General features: G+C 40.7%; 2 protein-coding genes across 2 annotated transcripts; both read left to right on the forward strand.

The window, feature by feature from the left end:
* Window positions 1-3,414: 3,414 nt before the first annotated feature.
* LOC139659991 (small ribosomal subunit protein bS21m-like) lies at window positions 3,415-5,225 on the forward strand. The gene is made up of 2 exons (XM_071538029.1): window positions 3,415-3,521; window positions 4,591-5,225. The coding sequence occupies exons 1-2, from the start codon at window positions 3,439-3,441 to the stop codon at window positions 4,769-4,771; spliced, it is 264 nt and encodes an 87-aa protein (XP_071394130.1). The 5' UTR covers window positions 3,415-3,438; the 3' UTR covers window positions 4,772-5,225.
* Window positions 5,226-8,589: 3,364 nt separating this feature from the next.
* Window positions 8,590-14,394, forward strand: LOC139659990 (circadian-associated transcriptional repressor-like). Its single transcript, XM_071538028.1, has 6 exons — window positions 8,590-8,763; window positions 10,700-11,052; window positions 11,208-11,283; window positions 11,419-11,497; window positions 11,629-11,782; window positions 12,194-14,394. Exons 2-6 carry the CDS (start codon window positions 10,702-10,704, stop codon window positions 12,488-12,490), a joined length of 957 nt encoding a protein of 318 aa, XP_071394129.1. The 5' UTR covers window positions 8,590-8,763; window positions 10,700-10,701; the 3' UTR covers window positions 12,491-14,394.
* Window positions 14,395-15,718: the final 1,324 nt, after the last annotated feature.

Consider the following 15,718-nt stretch of genomic DNA (forward strand, 5'->3'; position numbering starts at 1 on the left):
CCATCTGAGAGGAATAATGCTCATAGTGATTTTTGGCAATGTATACATCTCTAGAGTTAGAAAATATGTGATAGCATTGCACCAGTGGTAGTTTTATGTGTGCGGTCATGCATTTTATAGCGCTACCCTAAAATATACATTTCTGGAAAGTGGCCAATATAAAGTACAACATATACGTATATTCAACCTAGTGATATTTTGTCATCAGTGATCCCTCAACATTTAAATTTGTCACAATGATAGCTGAGTTCAAGCACTTTTCATCAAATACTGTTATACAATTCTACATTGAAAACTGTGTCATTGGTGGTACTCGCAGTACAGTGCCCAATTTCAGTAGTGAATCATTTAATTTTTAGAAAAATCTGTTTATTTTGGAAAAGTCAATAAAAACCCTAGGACACATATAATCACATGGATTTGTAGAGAATTTATTCAGGAATTAAAATAACTAATTACTTTTTGTATAAATTCCATATTAACATCAGTACAGCAGAAAATGTTACCCCACCCCCCAAAAGGTAAAAAACCTCATTTGGAGATATTTCTTGAGTTTTATCAATGTCATGATATTTTCCATATTGTTACTGAAGGATATACTGCTAGAATTACAAGAATACGTGTATAATAGCAGGTTTCTGAGCAAGATAATTACTTTATCCCTGCAATTTCTCAATTATACAGATTTTTATAAGGGTAGTCCACAACTTGGGCTACTTAGGCACTTGATGGTTAATTTATCTGTGCTTAGTATCAAATCAAAACAATCTTAAGATTTTGTCATTGCATATAGAATTACAGTACAATATTTCAAATGTGGGGTTCCACACGGCCATAACCTAGGCCCCATTTGGTTGTAAAATGAATATATTTAATCAAAGACTGCTTTCCATACTTTGTTTTACATCCTTTCATAACCTAATAATCCTAATAATTTTTCAAGTCTTCCACGTCTTCATCTGAACTTTCCACACTCTCTGAGGTGGATGCCTGGTTCTCACAGTCTGCCAGTCTACACGTCAGTACACCTGAGGCCATTTGCAACACATATACATCTTGGGAGTGAAAATTTCTTTGGAGGCCAGTAGATCCAGGACAGCATCGGGTGCTGGCTGGCCTTCCATCCAGTGCACCACCAACTGTTCAGCTTCCTCTTCTCTCTCCATCTTCCATCCTCTGCCAACAGGGCTTGGGGTCCTTCTCCAAACATCTTCTCCATATACCAGCCTGGTAGTTGGCTCGCTGTGCATGTTTTGTTAAGCAGTCCTTGAACGGTGGTGGGAGTTGATGACTTTCGATTTCACCTTTTTTTTTTTTTTTTTTTTTATTTTAGGCATTTTATGCTTTATTTGACAGAGATAGCATGAGAGAGAGACAGGAAGGTATGGGAGAGAGAGAGTGGAGGACATGCAGCAAATGACCACAGGCCAGATTCGAACCCGGGTCACTGCAGGAAGGACTGAGCCTTATATGGTACGCGCTCTACTCGGTGAGCGACCGGGGTGCCCCTCGATTTCACCTTTGGCACAGAAAAGGTGATACCTGAGGTCATTGACCTTGGTGGTCGATGCTTTCAGGGCATACAGGAGACATGTAAATGCCTCTAGTTTGTCCATCAGTTCTGGGGAGAGGTCCCATTCCTGACCCAACTCTAAGAATGTGTCCTGAGTTTCCCTGTTGCTGGTCAGAGGTTTTAGGGCACTTGTCTTCCCTTTGCCTGCAAAAGCACTTACAGTGTCACATCCTGTATATGCGTGCAACCCGATGAGAGCCCTACAAACCTCTATGCCAACAGTGGCAGCAACCATCCTGATGTCTACAAGCCTTGTACGGGTTCTAGTGCCACACTTCTGGAACAATGGGGCCTCAATCTTGTCACAGAATGCTAAAGACATGATAAAGACATCTGTGTCTTCTGAGCAGATAACTACAGATCGGTATCCCTCTCTTGTGGCATGGGCAGCATGGAGAAGTAGGCGGCCATTTGCTTCTTCTTGTTGACTTTGAAGAGCTGACACATCCTCACTGTCTTGAGATGTGATTCTGTAACATTTGTCATTCACAGTTGCATACAGAATCTTCTCCTGTAGCTTTGCTCTGTACTCCGCCTTCCTCCATTCATGGACTATGAAGCTAATGAGACTAGTTTTGTTACTGAATTTGGTCAGGAAGCTCCTCCACTGCCTCACCATCTGTGCGCCTGTGATACCTTGCAACTCATGACCAGTCTCTTCACCCCGTAGAGATCTTTCACTATTCTTGATAGAGTTCTCCTTGTATGTGTCGAACACAACATCTATTCTGCTACTCTGACTGCCTTCCCTCAGAGCCATACCCAGAACTGTTGTGGCTATCACTGAAAGTAACTTGATCACCTTTCACTCTTTGGACCAAGTTCATTCCATCAACCACTGTAGCAGAGTTTCCTGGGAGTTGCTCTTCTACTGCTACATTTTTCTGCTAGGTTGTGGCCTAAGTAGATGTATTTGTCTTTCTCAGCAATCCATCTGGTGTGGACAGGGCCCAGGGCAATGGTCCAAGGGGATGAGAAAGGATATCCTCCATACGTAGACTGCACCCTTGTGCCATCACTATGATGCGTCCAAACAAAGACCTGTCTGCTTTCAAGATGATTGCCCTCCCACTTGATTTCACTTCTCTCTTGTAGCTTGTTGGTTTTCATTGGGTCATGGAATTTCTTTGCTAGTGGGTCTTCCTCTATGTATATGTAAACATGGCATTCATTCTTTAGGTCATGTACAGAGGAAACTTTTGTGTTACATCTTTCACGAAAACAGAAGTACATCTCAAAAATCACTATGAGAATTATTCTCCCCAGATGGTACCGATGGCCCAAATTTGGGGTCCTGGCTCACAGGCTAATAGACCATAATAATAATTGCTGAGGAGCAGTTAGTCCAACATGTCCAACATGCCTTCCCTGCCCTTTGGTTCCCATGTAAGAGTGGATATTTATTTGTCTGTCTGTCTGTCTGTCCATTCATTCATTTTGGATTCAGTCATAACTTACTTTATTTCCATTATTTACCTAATTTGTGATGTCTGATGATCTTTCTCCATATGATTTATGGAGCCATGACTTCATCATTGAAATCCCCTGCCAACAGCAATAACTAGTTTGGATTTCTTTCCACCTGCAAGTCACACTGATAAATCAGATCACAAGGATCAAATGTAGGTGAATGCACCTCTTTGGGAATTTGGCTTTAAGCACATGTATGACAAAAAACAACCTTGAAAGCATGCAACACAATAAGTAAAATGTTCACTAAAGCATTTCTGCTGGGGACAGAGGTCAGCAAAATGGTTGAGTCAAGCGTCACCTAGCGTTGATTTTCTGCAGGGTTTCTAGTAGGTGGAACTATTTATAGTTGTTTCCACCCGGTCCACTTTTCGGCGAGCACCACCGGCCTCAACATGGCGAACCATCTTCGCTTCTTTGCGCGGACAATAATGGTTCATGAGGGCAACGTCGATGCAGCATACAAGACTTTGAACAGGTCAAACGCTTTGGTCAATACTATTATAATTTTTCGCACGTATTAGAATTAGCTAAAATGTGTTATTCTTAACCAGCGGCTAACTAGCTAGCGTTAGCTAACTCACCCTTCGGTTCAATGTCACAGTGCAGCAGCTGAGCAATAACCTTACTGTTCATTAGCGGTAACATTGATGTTATGTTTGTTTGAGGGTTTCGCTTTAGATACACACCTTTCTCTCTGTTTCTCTTTGTATGAGCGACAATACATGGAGAGAACGGCAGGTATCGGGGCTAGGTTGTAATGAAGCTAATAACAGCCAATTTAATACACAAACTACAACAGATTGCTATTATTCATGATTCTTATATATCAATTTAATGGCGATAGGGTAAAGACTCAGGGTATCCTCTATTTCAGGATGAAACCATAAACTCCCCTTTTTTTTATGTAAATAAATGTTCAGGGCAATTTATGATGAAACACACATGCATCCTTGATAATACATCGTGTTTTCTTCCTGGATTTTACGTGCAACTCTGTTTTTTGACACCAACTAGCGGTGGAAATGATGAAGTGGGTATTCCACATTGATCCGTCATCAAATTACCACCCATTCAACCTCCCCCCTCCAGCCCCGCCCCCTCTACTGTCCTGTCACGACGTTAATATAGAACCTCCTTGGTCACGACCCACAACTTTGTATTTTTCATAACTGGGGAGTGGGCGGAGTCTGTTTCATCACCCTAAACTTTAAACTTGTCAGTCCACTACAACAAGTTCTAAAACTGCTCTGCAGTAAGACCGCTGGTGTAATTGTTGATCTAGGTACACAAACAATTTCAATTAAACATTTTGTTTCCATTTATGCAGTTAGCCCATAGTCCCAGACTCAGGAAGAAGAATTTCTCCAAAATTTAAAACTGGAAATATTTTGCCCAAACACATTTCCACGTTCCAGTCTATTCAGAAAATTTAGAACGACTGCTCTTCCAGTGTTATTTGTATTGATGTGTTAATCTACATATTGAGTGACTTGGCCTCAACCCTAGTCACAGCTGTTCACACTGTATTCCTTTACATGTTCCAGGGTCCTGGCTCAGGATGGGATTATTGAAACAGTGAAGCGAAAACGCTACTACGAGAAGCCTTGCCGAGAGAGACAGCGGAGGAACTTTGAGAACTGCAAGCGCATCTACCATGCCGACATGACCAGGAAGCTCGCCTTCATCTCCAAGACACACAGACAGGATCCCTGGGTCGGCTGCTAGTGGAATGTAGTGTGATGAAATAGGACATTTTCAACAGACCAGTCAGGACAGGACCAGCAAACTGGAAGAAGGAAACAAAAAAGAAACCATCAAAATCATAATATCAAAATGAACTTCCATGTGGTCACATTGTTTCAAAATAAAAGGAAGACATCATCTGTGCATTGTGTCATTGTTCAAGTTGACTTTGGCATTTTTCCTTTGCACAAATTTGAAAGGAGAAGTGCTGTGCTTCTATTCAGAAAGGAATAAAATATGTTGTACTCATATTTTTGGTTGTAATGAGCATGTTACTGTACTCTTGGTTGATTACATTTTGTTGTGTTCTTCATCGGGTCTATCCACTATGGATGGGACGATATGTTTATCTCACAATACGATTCTATACGCGATATGGGGTTCACAATTCGATACAACCACAATACAATGTAATAAATAAAAGTTCAATGACAAAGTGTGCCTGCAGAATTATGTTTATTTCTGAGCTACAAATCTTTGTAGCAATGACATTGGCTTGCTAGAAAGTAAACAATTTAAAAATGGCATTACAAAGTGCAAAGAATATAATTTAGATGGAGAGCTTGTGAACTTGTGATGGTCAAGCCGTCTCATTTGTGATTACTACTACAGCAGAGTAAAATGTAGCAAATATCGCGATTCATTTTTCTACCCCACTACACATATTGTCACAATTATGTTTTGCGATATGTTGAATTTCGACATGTCTTCTGATCCTTACTACCCACACAATCTTACTAATGAAAAACAGTTAATACATGAGTGTCATTTTCTGACCATTGTTTTAGTTGGTGAGAAAATTCACCATTTCATTCTCGGTCACTATTTACCACAGAACACTCTATAAACACCAAGATGAAACAATCAGTATTTAAACAAAGATGTCAGTAGGATACAGATATAATTGAATGTGCATAAAATTATGTTTACCTACATTGAAGCTTCACAACTCGTTGTCAGGTACGGTTCAGAGAAAATGTAGGTGCCCTCATTGATTTCACGGGGTGGGGGAGATGCAAACATCGCCGGGGATGTTTTTGTGTGAATGGGGTCTCGGCTCAGCAGCAGCTCTCCGCATCTTATCGGGGTCACCTCTGCACAGTGTGGTGTTGATGCACATTCGCGATGTCAAAGCCGCCTCCCGCAAGCTACATTTGTAGCGTCCCTGCACAACAGAGACGCATCAACCATGCATGGGCTGTCAGACCCATCACTCCCACCACAGGGGGTTAAATGTGTGCACCCGCTCTCTCTCCCTGCACACAGGGAAAGTTAAACATTTACACTGAGCTGGATTCTCTGTAGAGGTTACCAGGTCAGGTGGATATCCTGTCCTGCGGCTTCTGTCAATGGGTGGCATGGTGGGATGGGGTGGGATGGGATGGGATGGGATGGGATGGGATGGGACGGGGATGGAGGGGGGTCAATACAGTGGTGGTTGACCTATATTTCACACTGAAAGAGAGTGAGTGCCACCTCTGACAGCTGTCAAGAATTGAATCAGAATCAGGAAATCACAGTTAAAACAACATGATAGTAGAATTTATGGGGAAAGGGAATATAGATGATAATAGTGTGTCCATCAGTTCAGTCACACTATCTCTATATGGAACATATTCTTTGACAACCAGTGGTGTAACATAATAGTGATGTTTTTGTTGTACCCTTCCCCACATGCACACACATACACTACCACCTTCTCCATCATATACACATTAGCAGACATATCTATCACAGAGCAGACAACTGCAAAGAAGTCACTCCTGAGCGGTCCACTGTGCCAACTCTCATTACACAAATAGTAACCTGGTCAGCGCCATGGACAGCAGTCCTCTGATCTCTACATCAAACACACTTCTCTCATGTAGCCTACAGCAGGGACAGACAACCATGTGCCATGGAGGACAGAGTCTGCAGGTTTTCATTCCAACCAAACACTACAGCAGCTGATTTCTCTGATGAGATCCTCCTCTCTGGCTGAAGGTGTGTTGATCAGTGAGATCAGCTGGTGTAGTGTTTGGCTGTAATGAAAATCTGCAGACTCAGTCCTCCATGGCACATGGTTGCCCACCAGCCTACAGCTTGAACACTGCAACCAAGTAATACAACACACCCAGCAGTAACACAAATCAACCTTGCTCCCACAAGTTGCCAAGGCTAAGGAGCCATGGCAGTAATCCAAACAACCATCCAGAGAACGTTACTCAAATGGCGGCCCACCACAGATTCCTTGGAAGGCTGATGGGCCATGGTGCAACTACTTTACTTTAGTTACACCACTGGTGTCAATAACACATCACTACTGGTCAGAACAGATTATTCTGGCCTGTGGAGTACAAGAGGCACATGGGGTTCTGTACATGCAGCATGATCCAGGCAGCGTGCTTTATCACTGATATAAAGCCTCTCTCCATGGACGTATTACTCTGAGACAGACTACTTATGTCCTCCTCGCCCACAGTTGTGCCCAGCACGTCATGTCACCTGTCTCATATTTCTCAGACTCTCCCGTTCCCTCTGTTACCCAGTCTGTGATTCCTCTTGAGCCGATGTAAACAAGCCAGATAGATAGTTGCATTTTCATATCAACTAGCTGAGACTAATTAGTGAATTGGCAAAAGTGGTTGGGTCCCAATCTTTTTATCTTCCGATCACAAGTCTCTCAATCTAGCAATGCCTATCTGACATTGATTAAAACACCTAATAATGTGTTTGATTACGGCTAATAGCTTGCAAATGCAATAGTTTGGGGATACACCATAATCAAAAGCACTCTCAATTGGTAGTAGCCTAATCAGTGGTCAAGTAGTCAACACAACAGGGTATTGTTTGTGCGTATGACAGATACAGATGAGGTAATTCGCTCATAGCCTATAGCAATCTTATTATCTAATTATGTAATGCTGTGTTCAAAGCTCTTTGTCTCTCTCTAATAGGCCTATGATGCCATGTGTCTTATTCTCTTAAGCCTACCCCATCTAAACCAAGAAACTAGTTTAATTCTAAAAACACAAAACCCACTTCAGAAGGAAGTGGCTCTAAAAACATGATTATAGGGTCCCTTTTGGCCAAGTTTGCTGCAAGGTAGATTATTCCTTAAAAGTGCATTCATTACACAGCTATTCAACCCCTTGATATTCTGAAATCTTCCAAAATCTCTCCATGGTCAGCTGGAGGGCTTCCTCCAACTCAATTATGAGAAATCTGTAATTTATGGCTTGCAGATCCCTGGTGGGAACCAGCGTCGTGAGAAATCACTCTCACTCACGCGCACACACACACACACACACACTCACAGAAAAAGAGACAGGAAAAAGAAGGAAAAAAACAAGAACAACATCAACATAGAGTAGAAACAGAATAGAAACAGAATAGAAATATGCCAACGCCTGGCTTCTACTTTGACTGTTTTACTTCCTCACGTGTTGCACTTCATCGCTGCAGGCAGATTAGCTCCATCTTACTTAATATGCCTGTTGCAAAATATCTACTACTGACTCCTCTGTACGTGCCAGCGCTTCAAAGTGAACGCCGCGTGCCTTGCTCGTTCGCCACACCATCAACACGTGCAGGGGGGTGCGGTGGGTGATATGCAATTACCAGCCAACCGGCGTTAAGAATGCCGCTGGTTGGTCACCCTCTAAGCCAATGAGAGCAGACCGAACTGCGTAGCAGCCAATGACAACGTTCGATGCCGCACGTGTAACTGCCGTGGAGTTCTGTGGTGCTTTTTTCACATGTTCGACCTCGCTGGAACAAGGGAGCTGACGAGTAAGGAAACAAGAAGAAGAAAAGGGAGGGAAAGAGAGGAAGCTGGACAACAGTAGACGCCAGCGCTGTGTGTGTAAACACATACGTCCCTTAGCTTTATTGGAAGAAGTTGTTTAGGCTTGAGACTGGTCAAATAACGTGCCTTCTTTTTACCGTTGCTGTTTGTTTTCCTGTCGTGAATCCACGTCTGCTCCAGACATAAGGTGAGTGCTCTCCTCTGCCATCTGTTTGTTTCTGTCTTTATAAAACGTCAGCTGTAAAGTTAAAACTTAAAAAAATACAGTTATGTTTTGCTTCAGTGATACATTGTTGTGATGTCTAAATATGTATCGTTATTCGCTTATTTGGCTTTGCTGCTCTTTTCCAGTCACCCGACTTTCATTTAGAGATAACCACGATCAAATCGTCCCAAATCCCTGCATGTACATGTGACGTTTCATATTTATTACAAAGATAACTAACTCAGTGGTGTCTTACCTCGATGTGGATAGCTATATAAATTATACAATTAGTGGCAAAATCATTGCAGATACAGCCACATTTGAGATCATTTACAAGACTGAAATATTTATAATGTCCCATCGTGGCAGGTTATCAGTTTATTATTGTTGTTGTTGTGGTTTCCAGAGTTCATCACAGTCCACAGTTGACGAAAATGTCATCTGTCCTTATATGACACACACACACACACACACACACACACACACACACACACACACACACACAGACACTCCTGATCATAATAACAGCGGTAGCTCAGTCATTGTGGCTTTGAGAGTGAATACTAATCATATGGATCATATCACTATGGGCATGGCACTGCATTAGAGTTGATCTGGGGACACATCCACCAAAACAACCCAGAGGTGGGAATATAAAGTAGGTGCAAGCCTTGTGTCTTGCAAAATAAATTCCCTCCCACATCCACGGTGGGATTTGTGTGATCTCTCCCTCTCCCTTTGTGATGAACTATGAAAACTGATAGTTTGCCTTGTACTTAGCTTGCTTCTATGTGCTGAGACCTGGTGCATTTTCAGAGATTGTGCTCAACTTCTGAGTAGGGTTGCAAAATTCCGGGAATTTTCAAAGTTGGAAACTTTCCATGGGAATTAACGGGAATTTATGGGAATTAACGGGAATTTATGGGAATAAACCGGAATAAACCAGGAATTTACTAAATTGAAGGTATGCTCTTAATAGGGAACTTAAATATAGTTGGGGAAAACATATTTTAGCATAATCCTGACTAAAACAACCAGATATCATGCAAGTACAGTTGAATATCTTTGCTATTCCTCAATCACATGCACATAGCACACTGCTTACTGCAGGGCTATTGAGACCACGCCCCCTACATGCAGCTCAACATTCATGTTTTTGTTCTTCAATGAAAGAATTGATTGTTCAATAAAATATTTAACACTTGATAAAGTTCTACTTACAAATAAATCTGTTTTAATTGTATTATTTTGGATGGATGTCTGCTTATAACAAAACAAATATTTATGCTTGGATATGATACCTTTCCATTAAATTACCCTCAATTCCCAGTTAATTCCCATAAATTCCCATTAATTCCCATAAATTCCCATAAATTCCCATAAATTCCCATAATTCCCATGGAAAGTTTCCAATTTGGAATATTTCCAAAATTCCCCAGCTTAACTTCCCATGGAAATTTACTGGAAACTTTCCGGAAATTTACCGGAAATTTTCCACCCCTTTGCAACCCTACTTCTGAGCAACAAGCACTCCTCTGATTAGGGCTGCTTGATATTGACAAACGGATCATGTTGGGATTCTTTTGCTGAATATTGAGATTGTGATATGAATTGCGCCAGATTTGGACACCTTTTTTCCATGGAATATTGTTTCTTTCAGCACTTGGGGAAAAATCAATTTGGACTGGAATTGATCTGGACATTGCAGAAGTTAATATTACTATTTTGATTGTTTTGCTAGTGGTCTTGTGGCAACTGAATGATACCTTACTTTTTTCTTGAATTCTGTTTTGAGGTTAGATGTCTACTATTCTCTCTACTATTATATTCAAATAGCTCTTTCTCTCCCACTCTTGTTCTCTCTCTCTCTCTCTCTCTCTCTCTCTCTCTCTCTCTCTCTCTCTCTCTCTCTCTCCAGAGATGAATTCATTGGTCAAATCTTCCAAATGGCCATCTTACGACTCGCTCCGCTCCACCCCCAGCTTTCTCCTCAGCGAGAGTGAGCAGACTGAGGATGAAGCAGACGTCTTCTCCTCCGAGGGAGAGGGGGAGAGCGGACTAAGCAAGCCATTCTCAGCTGGTGAAGGAACAACGCTTTCTGGGAAATACTTTCCCTTCCCAGGTCACGCAGATGAGTCGTACTGCAGGTCTCAGAACGACCAAGCAGAACGCTGCCCTGACAAAGTGAAGCATCCAGCCTCACCCATGACTGGAGCTGCCACATTAAGTCCCTCATCAGCCACAGCAGGGGACCTGGCCTTCGCTCAGAAAGTGAGCTTTTTTTTTAAAATGATTTGAAAATTCTGTGTCTTAGTTTTAGGACTGATCAATAGCTATAAATAACAATGGGCCAGACCTGTCCTGCACTGAAACTGATATTTTCTGAGTGGTATAATGTAAGCCTTTCTCTTCACTCCCTCCCCCAGTGTGCTGACTTGCGCAGATTTATCAGACCTTTGTTTGAGCTTCTAAATGGACTGAAAACTGGACGATTTGAGAAAGGTATGTAGTTGAGCAATACCAAACATTATTATTATTATTATTATCATCTGTTTTCAAATTTTACACCATCACATCCTGTAATAAAACCTCCAAGTGTGTATTTGCATTGAATCTTGTATCTTTGATCTTTGGCAGGTTTAAGTAGTTTCCAGCAGAGCGTTGCCATGGATAGATTGCAGAGAATTCTGGGAATTCTGCAGAAGCCTGACATGGGGTAAGCCAGTGAAAGTCACTAATAGCAAGTAACAGGCCAACATTTAGTGATAGTAATGGGGATTTTGTAATTGTCAGTAATAACCAGTGTTATGATTAATGCTTGTCCCTTCTCTCCCTTTTGTCCTGCAGAGAGAAGTACCTGCACACCCTGCTGCAGGTGGAGATGATGCTCAAGCTGTGGTTCCCTCAGGTGGGATTTCAGCCCTCAGTTACTCCGATCCAGAATACTACTCCCATTCTCCCATCACGCTGGCGCCAAAACCAACTCCATATCCCAGTTAAGGTGGGCCTCTTACTGGAAGTTCCCTTTGTTACCATCTGACAATGCCTTCTCAAGTATGCATCACTCGTCCCAGAGGCCTTTGTGATCTTACCTTGCTATAATGAATAATAAAATAAATGTCATTTTAATGTTTTTTCAAAACAAAGTTTACAAAATGCTTTAACAATCAAACATACTCATGAAATATATTAAAGCAAAATAAGAAGGCACCACAAGATAAAAAGACAAGAATAGAGAGTAAAACACGAAAAACATCACATAAAAGCAAGTTTATAAGAATACGTTTTGAAAAAGTGATTCTGCTAGCCTAAACTCCTCAGGCTGGTTGTTCCTGTGATAGTTATGATGATGGTGTGTAAAACCTTACATTCTCATTTTTATTATGTTTTTGGTTTTACCCTCCCATTCCAGAAGCGAAAGCTGAGCTGGTTAGATCCAGAACCTTCCAGCACACTCTCACCCCCGTGTAAACGGCATCAACAAGGGATGCTTGGGAGCTGCCAGGCCGCGACTTTTCCTGACACCGTCTCCACATGTCTACCTGGAGCACCTAAAAAACAGAGAGGTCCGGAGGAAGGAAAAGGCCGACCAGACGAGGGACATGAACTCACAGACAGTACTGTCACTTTAAGCAGGCCGTCATTTTTGTGTAGCAAGAAAGAAAATGAAAATTGGAAACGGCTTGTGATTTCTCCACCCTCCCCTTAAATAAATCTAGGGGTGGAGCCAGTCTCTGATGAGTCTGTTGCTGCTTTGCCGAGCCATGCAAAACAAGCAGGGGAGGAGGAATGCAGAGAGACATTCATTAACACCCAACTACCCAGTGTGACATTACATTACACCGGGGCCATTGCACTATATTACCATGAATTGTCTATCTTTTGTCTGTAAGGGAGTGTTATTTTTTTTATTCATAATGAATTTTACTAACTTAAAAGATGTTGGCATTGCTTTCCATGTGTGACGTGACAAAGCAGTCTGTGCTCTATTTTGTATTTTTTCATATGATGGAATAAAGACCTAACAGTATAAGATTTTATGCCACTGTTGGGAAAAACAGAAGTAATAGATTCTACTTTTTTTTTATGAAAGTAAAGAACTCAAAACTCAGTGGGTCATATGGTGCATTTACAAAATTATTTCAATCAGCAATGTGCAGAGATGACTGAAAAAAAGGGCAGTTGGAAAAATGAAAATTTATTTTGCCACCTGAATGATTGTATCCCCATGCCATGCCACAGGCACTTAGCCACTGCCAAGAAGTGCCAAACAAAACCGTAGGGTTTTATTACACACTATTTCCTCACAGTGACCGCTTCTTTATTATAGAGCAATTAACAAACATAACATATTTGATCCTGTGTGAACAGGAATAGTTGCACTTTAGATGACAACAAGGAGATATTACACAAATACCAACTTCCAAAGAGTCACGGTGTTATTTATGAAAGATCTGTTTAAAAGGATCAGTACTTGAAAACCTGGATTCTTATTGCAGCCTTTTTGAGCCAGTGATTATGTTACATCTGAGTAGATTGATTGCTTTGTGACTTCACTTATTTATTTGACTGCATTTTATTTGTAATCTTACCATATGACACTGTGAATATGAGGTGTTGAATGGTATACAACATGATTTTTAGGTTATTGCCAAATATATTGTCCACACAAGTATTTTTGCATAGCTTCAAAGTAGCAAAATGCCCTGAATAAGACTCCTGTCATTGGTAAGACAATGAACAGCCTCTGTGTCACCTTGCTATTAATTGACTTGCTATTATATCTGTCTCTCTCACTAATAGTGCTTTACTATTGATAATGAAGCATGGAATATCACAGAGACATGATGATTCAGAACAAAACCTTATTTTCATTCCTGTGCACATGGTTTCTATTCAATAGTATTTGGGTATTGAACCACCGATCAAATATCATTCATGTTGAATGGACTTTTATGCCTGGTGGCTTCTAGCCAGTCAGCTGACATAGACAGGGGTAATCATACATTTGCTATATAAAGAGTTACATTATCAAACATACAAGGAGAAGTGTATCATTTGAATAAGAATTTTAAAATTAATGTCCCAAAATGACCAGATGATCACTGATGTTTCAAGTGAGCTTATTATAGCCATTAACAGGCTGAGGTGACCTATGTCATGCCAAACTCTTTATGTCAACCAAATGTGCTGCTGTTTAGTTTTTCTTCAAGCTCCACTGTTGTTTGCTTTGTCATTTCCATTGGTATTGATTTATTTGTTTTGAAAAGAAACTCGTATTCAGGAATTCATGTGCTGGATAAAATAGTATTAGCAGTTCTTGTGCTGTTAGTTTACAAAAGGTAGTACCAGTACAGTACAGGGTTTGCTGTAAAACAAGAAATGTCCTGTAATTTGCAGCTTTCATTTTTAAGTAGGGGATAAATGGACAAGTACAGTAAAATCTACTTTGCAGTTTTATTTGACAGTCCTCTTCATATTTCTTTTTTAACTTTTTTCTTTTTCTTCTTTTCATTTCTTTTGTTCTAGACTAAGCTGCAAAAAAAATGTGTTTTATTGTACCTAAAATGGAATTGTAATATTGTTGATTGACTGACTTTGATAAAAAACAAAAATGCACACATTTTTATATATTAAATCAATGATTTGGTTCATCAAAATATGTTTGTTGATGTCTGGAATGAAAAACACTGACAGACCTATAGCCTGTTTGAAGTGGGTCAGATTATCTGCACTGCCTCCAATAACAAAACACTGTTAAGGAGCAGAAGGACATGGATAAAATGATAGAGATTAAACATTACAGTTTAAAGATTAAAACTACAGCATTTATAAAGAGGTGTTAAGAGGAAAACATATGTAGCAGCTATGTAACAGTATGTGTAGTGGGTAGGCACAGTAGGCCTACATTTGCTGAGTGAATTCAATTACTGCTGAATCACTACTATCATTTCCCAATTATAGATAGATAGATAGATAGATAGATAGATAGATAGATAGATAGATAGACAAACAGACAGACAAGAACACTCTGGAGGGTAGAAGAGGGACTGCACCGTGTGCTTAATCATCTTGCATTCATTGTTTTTCATGCCCATCCTATGCAGCCGGGTGTGGAGGGAAATGAGATAGCTGACAAAATGGCAAAAGGAGCCTCATAACTGAGTAATGATGATATTTTAGAGATCCCATTTGGAAGAGAAGAAGCTAAATCATTAATTAGACATGCAGTGATGGAATCATGGCAAAAGATGGGATGTGGATAGCAAAGGAAGGGACTATTACAAGATACAGAAATCTATTCATAAGAAGCCTTTTAAAGGAAGGTGCAGGAGAGAGGAGGTGGTTTTTAGATTTGGACATACGAGCCTAAAGTCCACTTTGTTTATTATGGACAAGAGTGCTTCAGATAAATGTGAGGAATGTAATAGTAAAGAAAACGTAATACATGTATTATTACAGTGTAGTAAATTTGCTATGGAAAGGGAGACACTTTGTGGTAAGGTAGGTGAGACTGGAAGGGAGTGGACCCTTGAAGGAATACTGGGTGATAAACAGTGAAACCTTCGTAGTGTATTAGTAAGTTTTCTTTAGGATACAGGTTTACTAAATGGAATCTAAATTATAACAGTTATGTAAGCTATGTGTTGTCATGCTACAACACACTCCGGCACAGTAGGTGGAGGTTTCCACCTAAATAAGTTGATTTGCGATCCGCCACAATTGTCAGAGAAGAAGAAGCGCTGCAGCAGAAAGCTTCCACGGCTGTGGGGGGCGCCATATTCACACCGTGTTTGCGGAAGCGTCCCTCGCTACTACACCAGCAACGAGTAAACAGACCCAGACTGTCGCAAGGAGCTAACTTTTAGCGTTGGTTATTAAATGATATGAATTATTATCGCATAAATATTCATTACGAATAAACCCTTATTCTTTC

This window comes from Centroberyx affinis, unplaced genomic scaffold (assembly GCF_046629955.1).
Source record: "Centroberyx affinis isolate AG114_WGS23_722 - 3 ecotype Tasmania unplaced genomic scaffold, CSIRO-AGI_Caff_v1 ptg003185l_1, whole genome shotgun sequence".
Classification (NCBI taxonomy): domain Eukaryota; kingdom Metazoa; phylum Chordata; class Actinopteri; order Beryciformes; family Berycidae; genus Centroberyx; species Centroberyx affinis.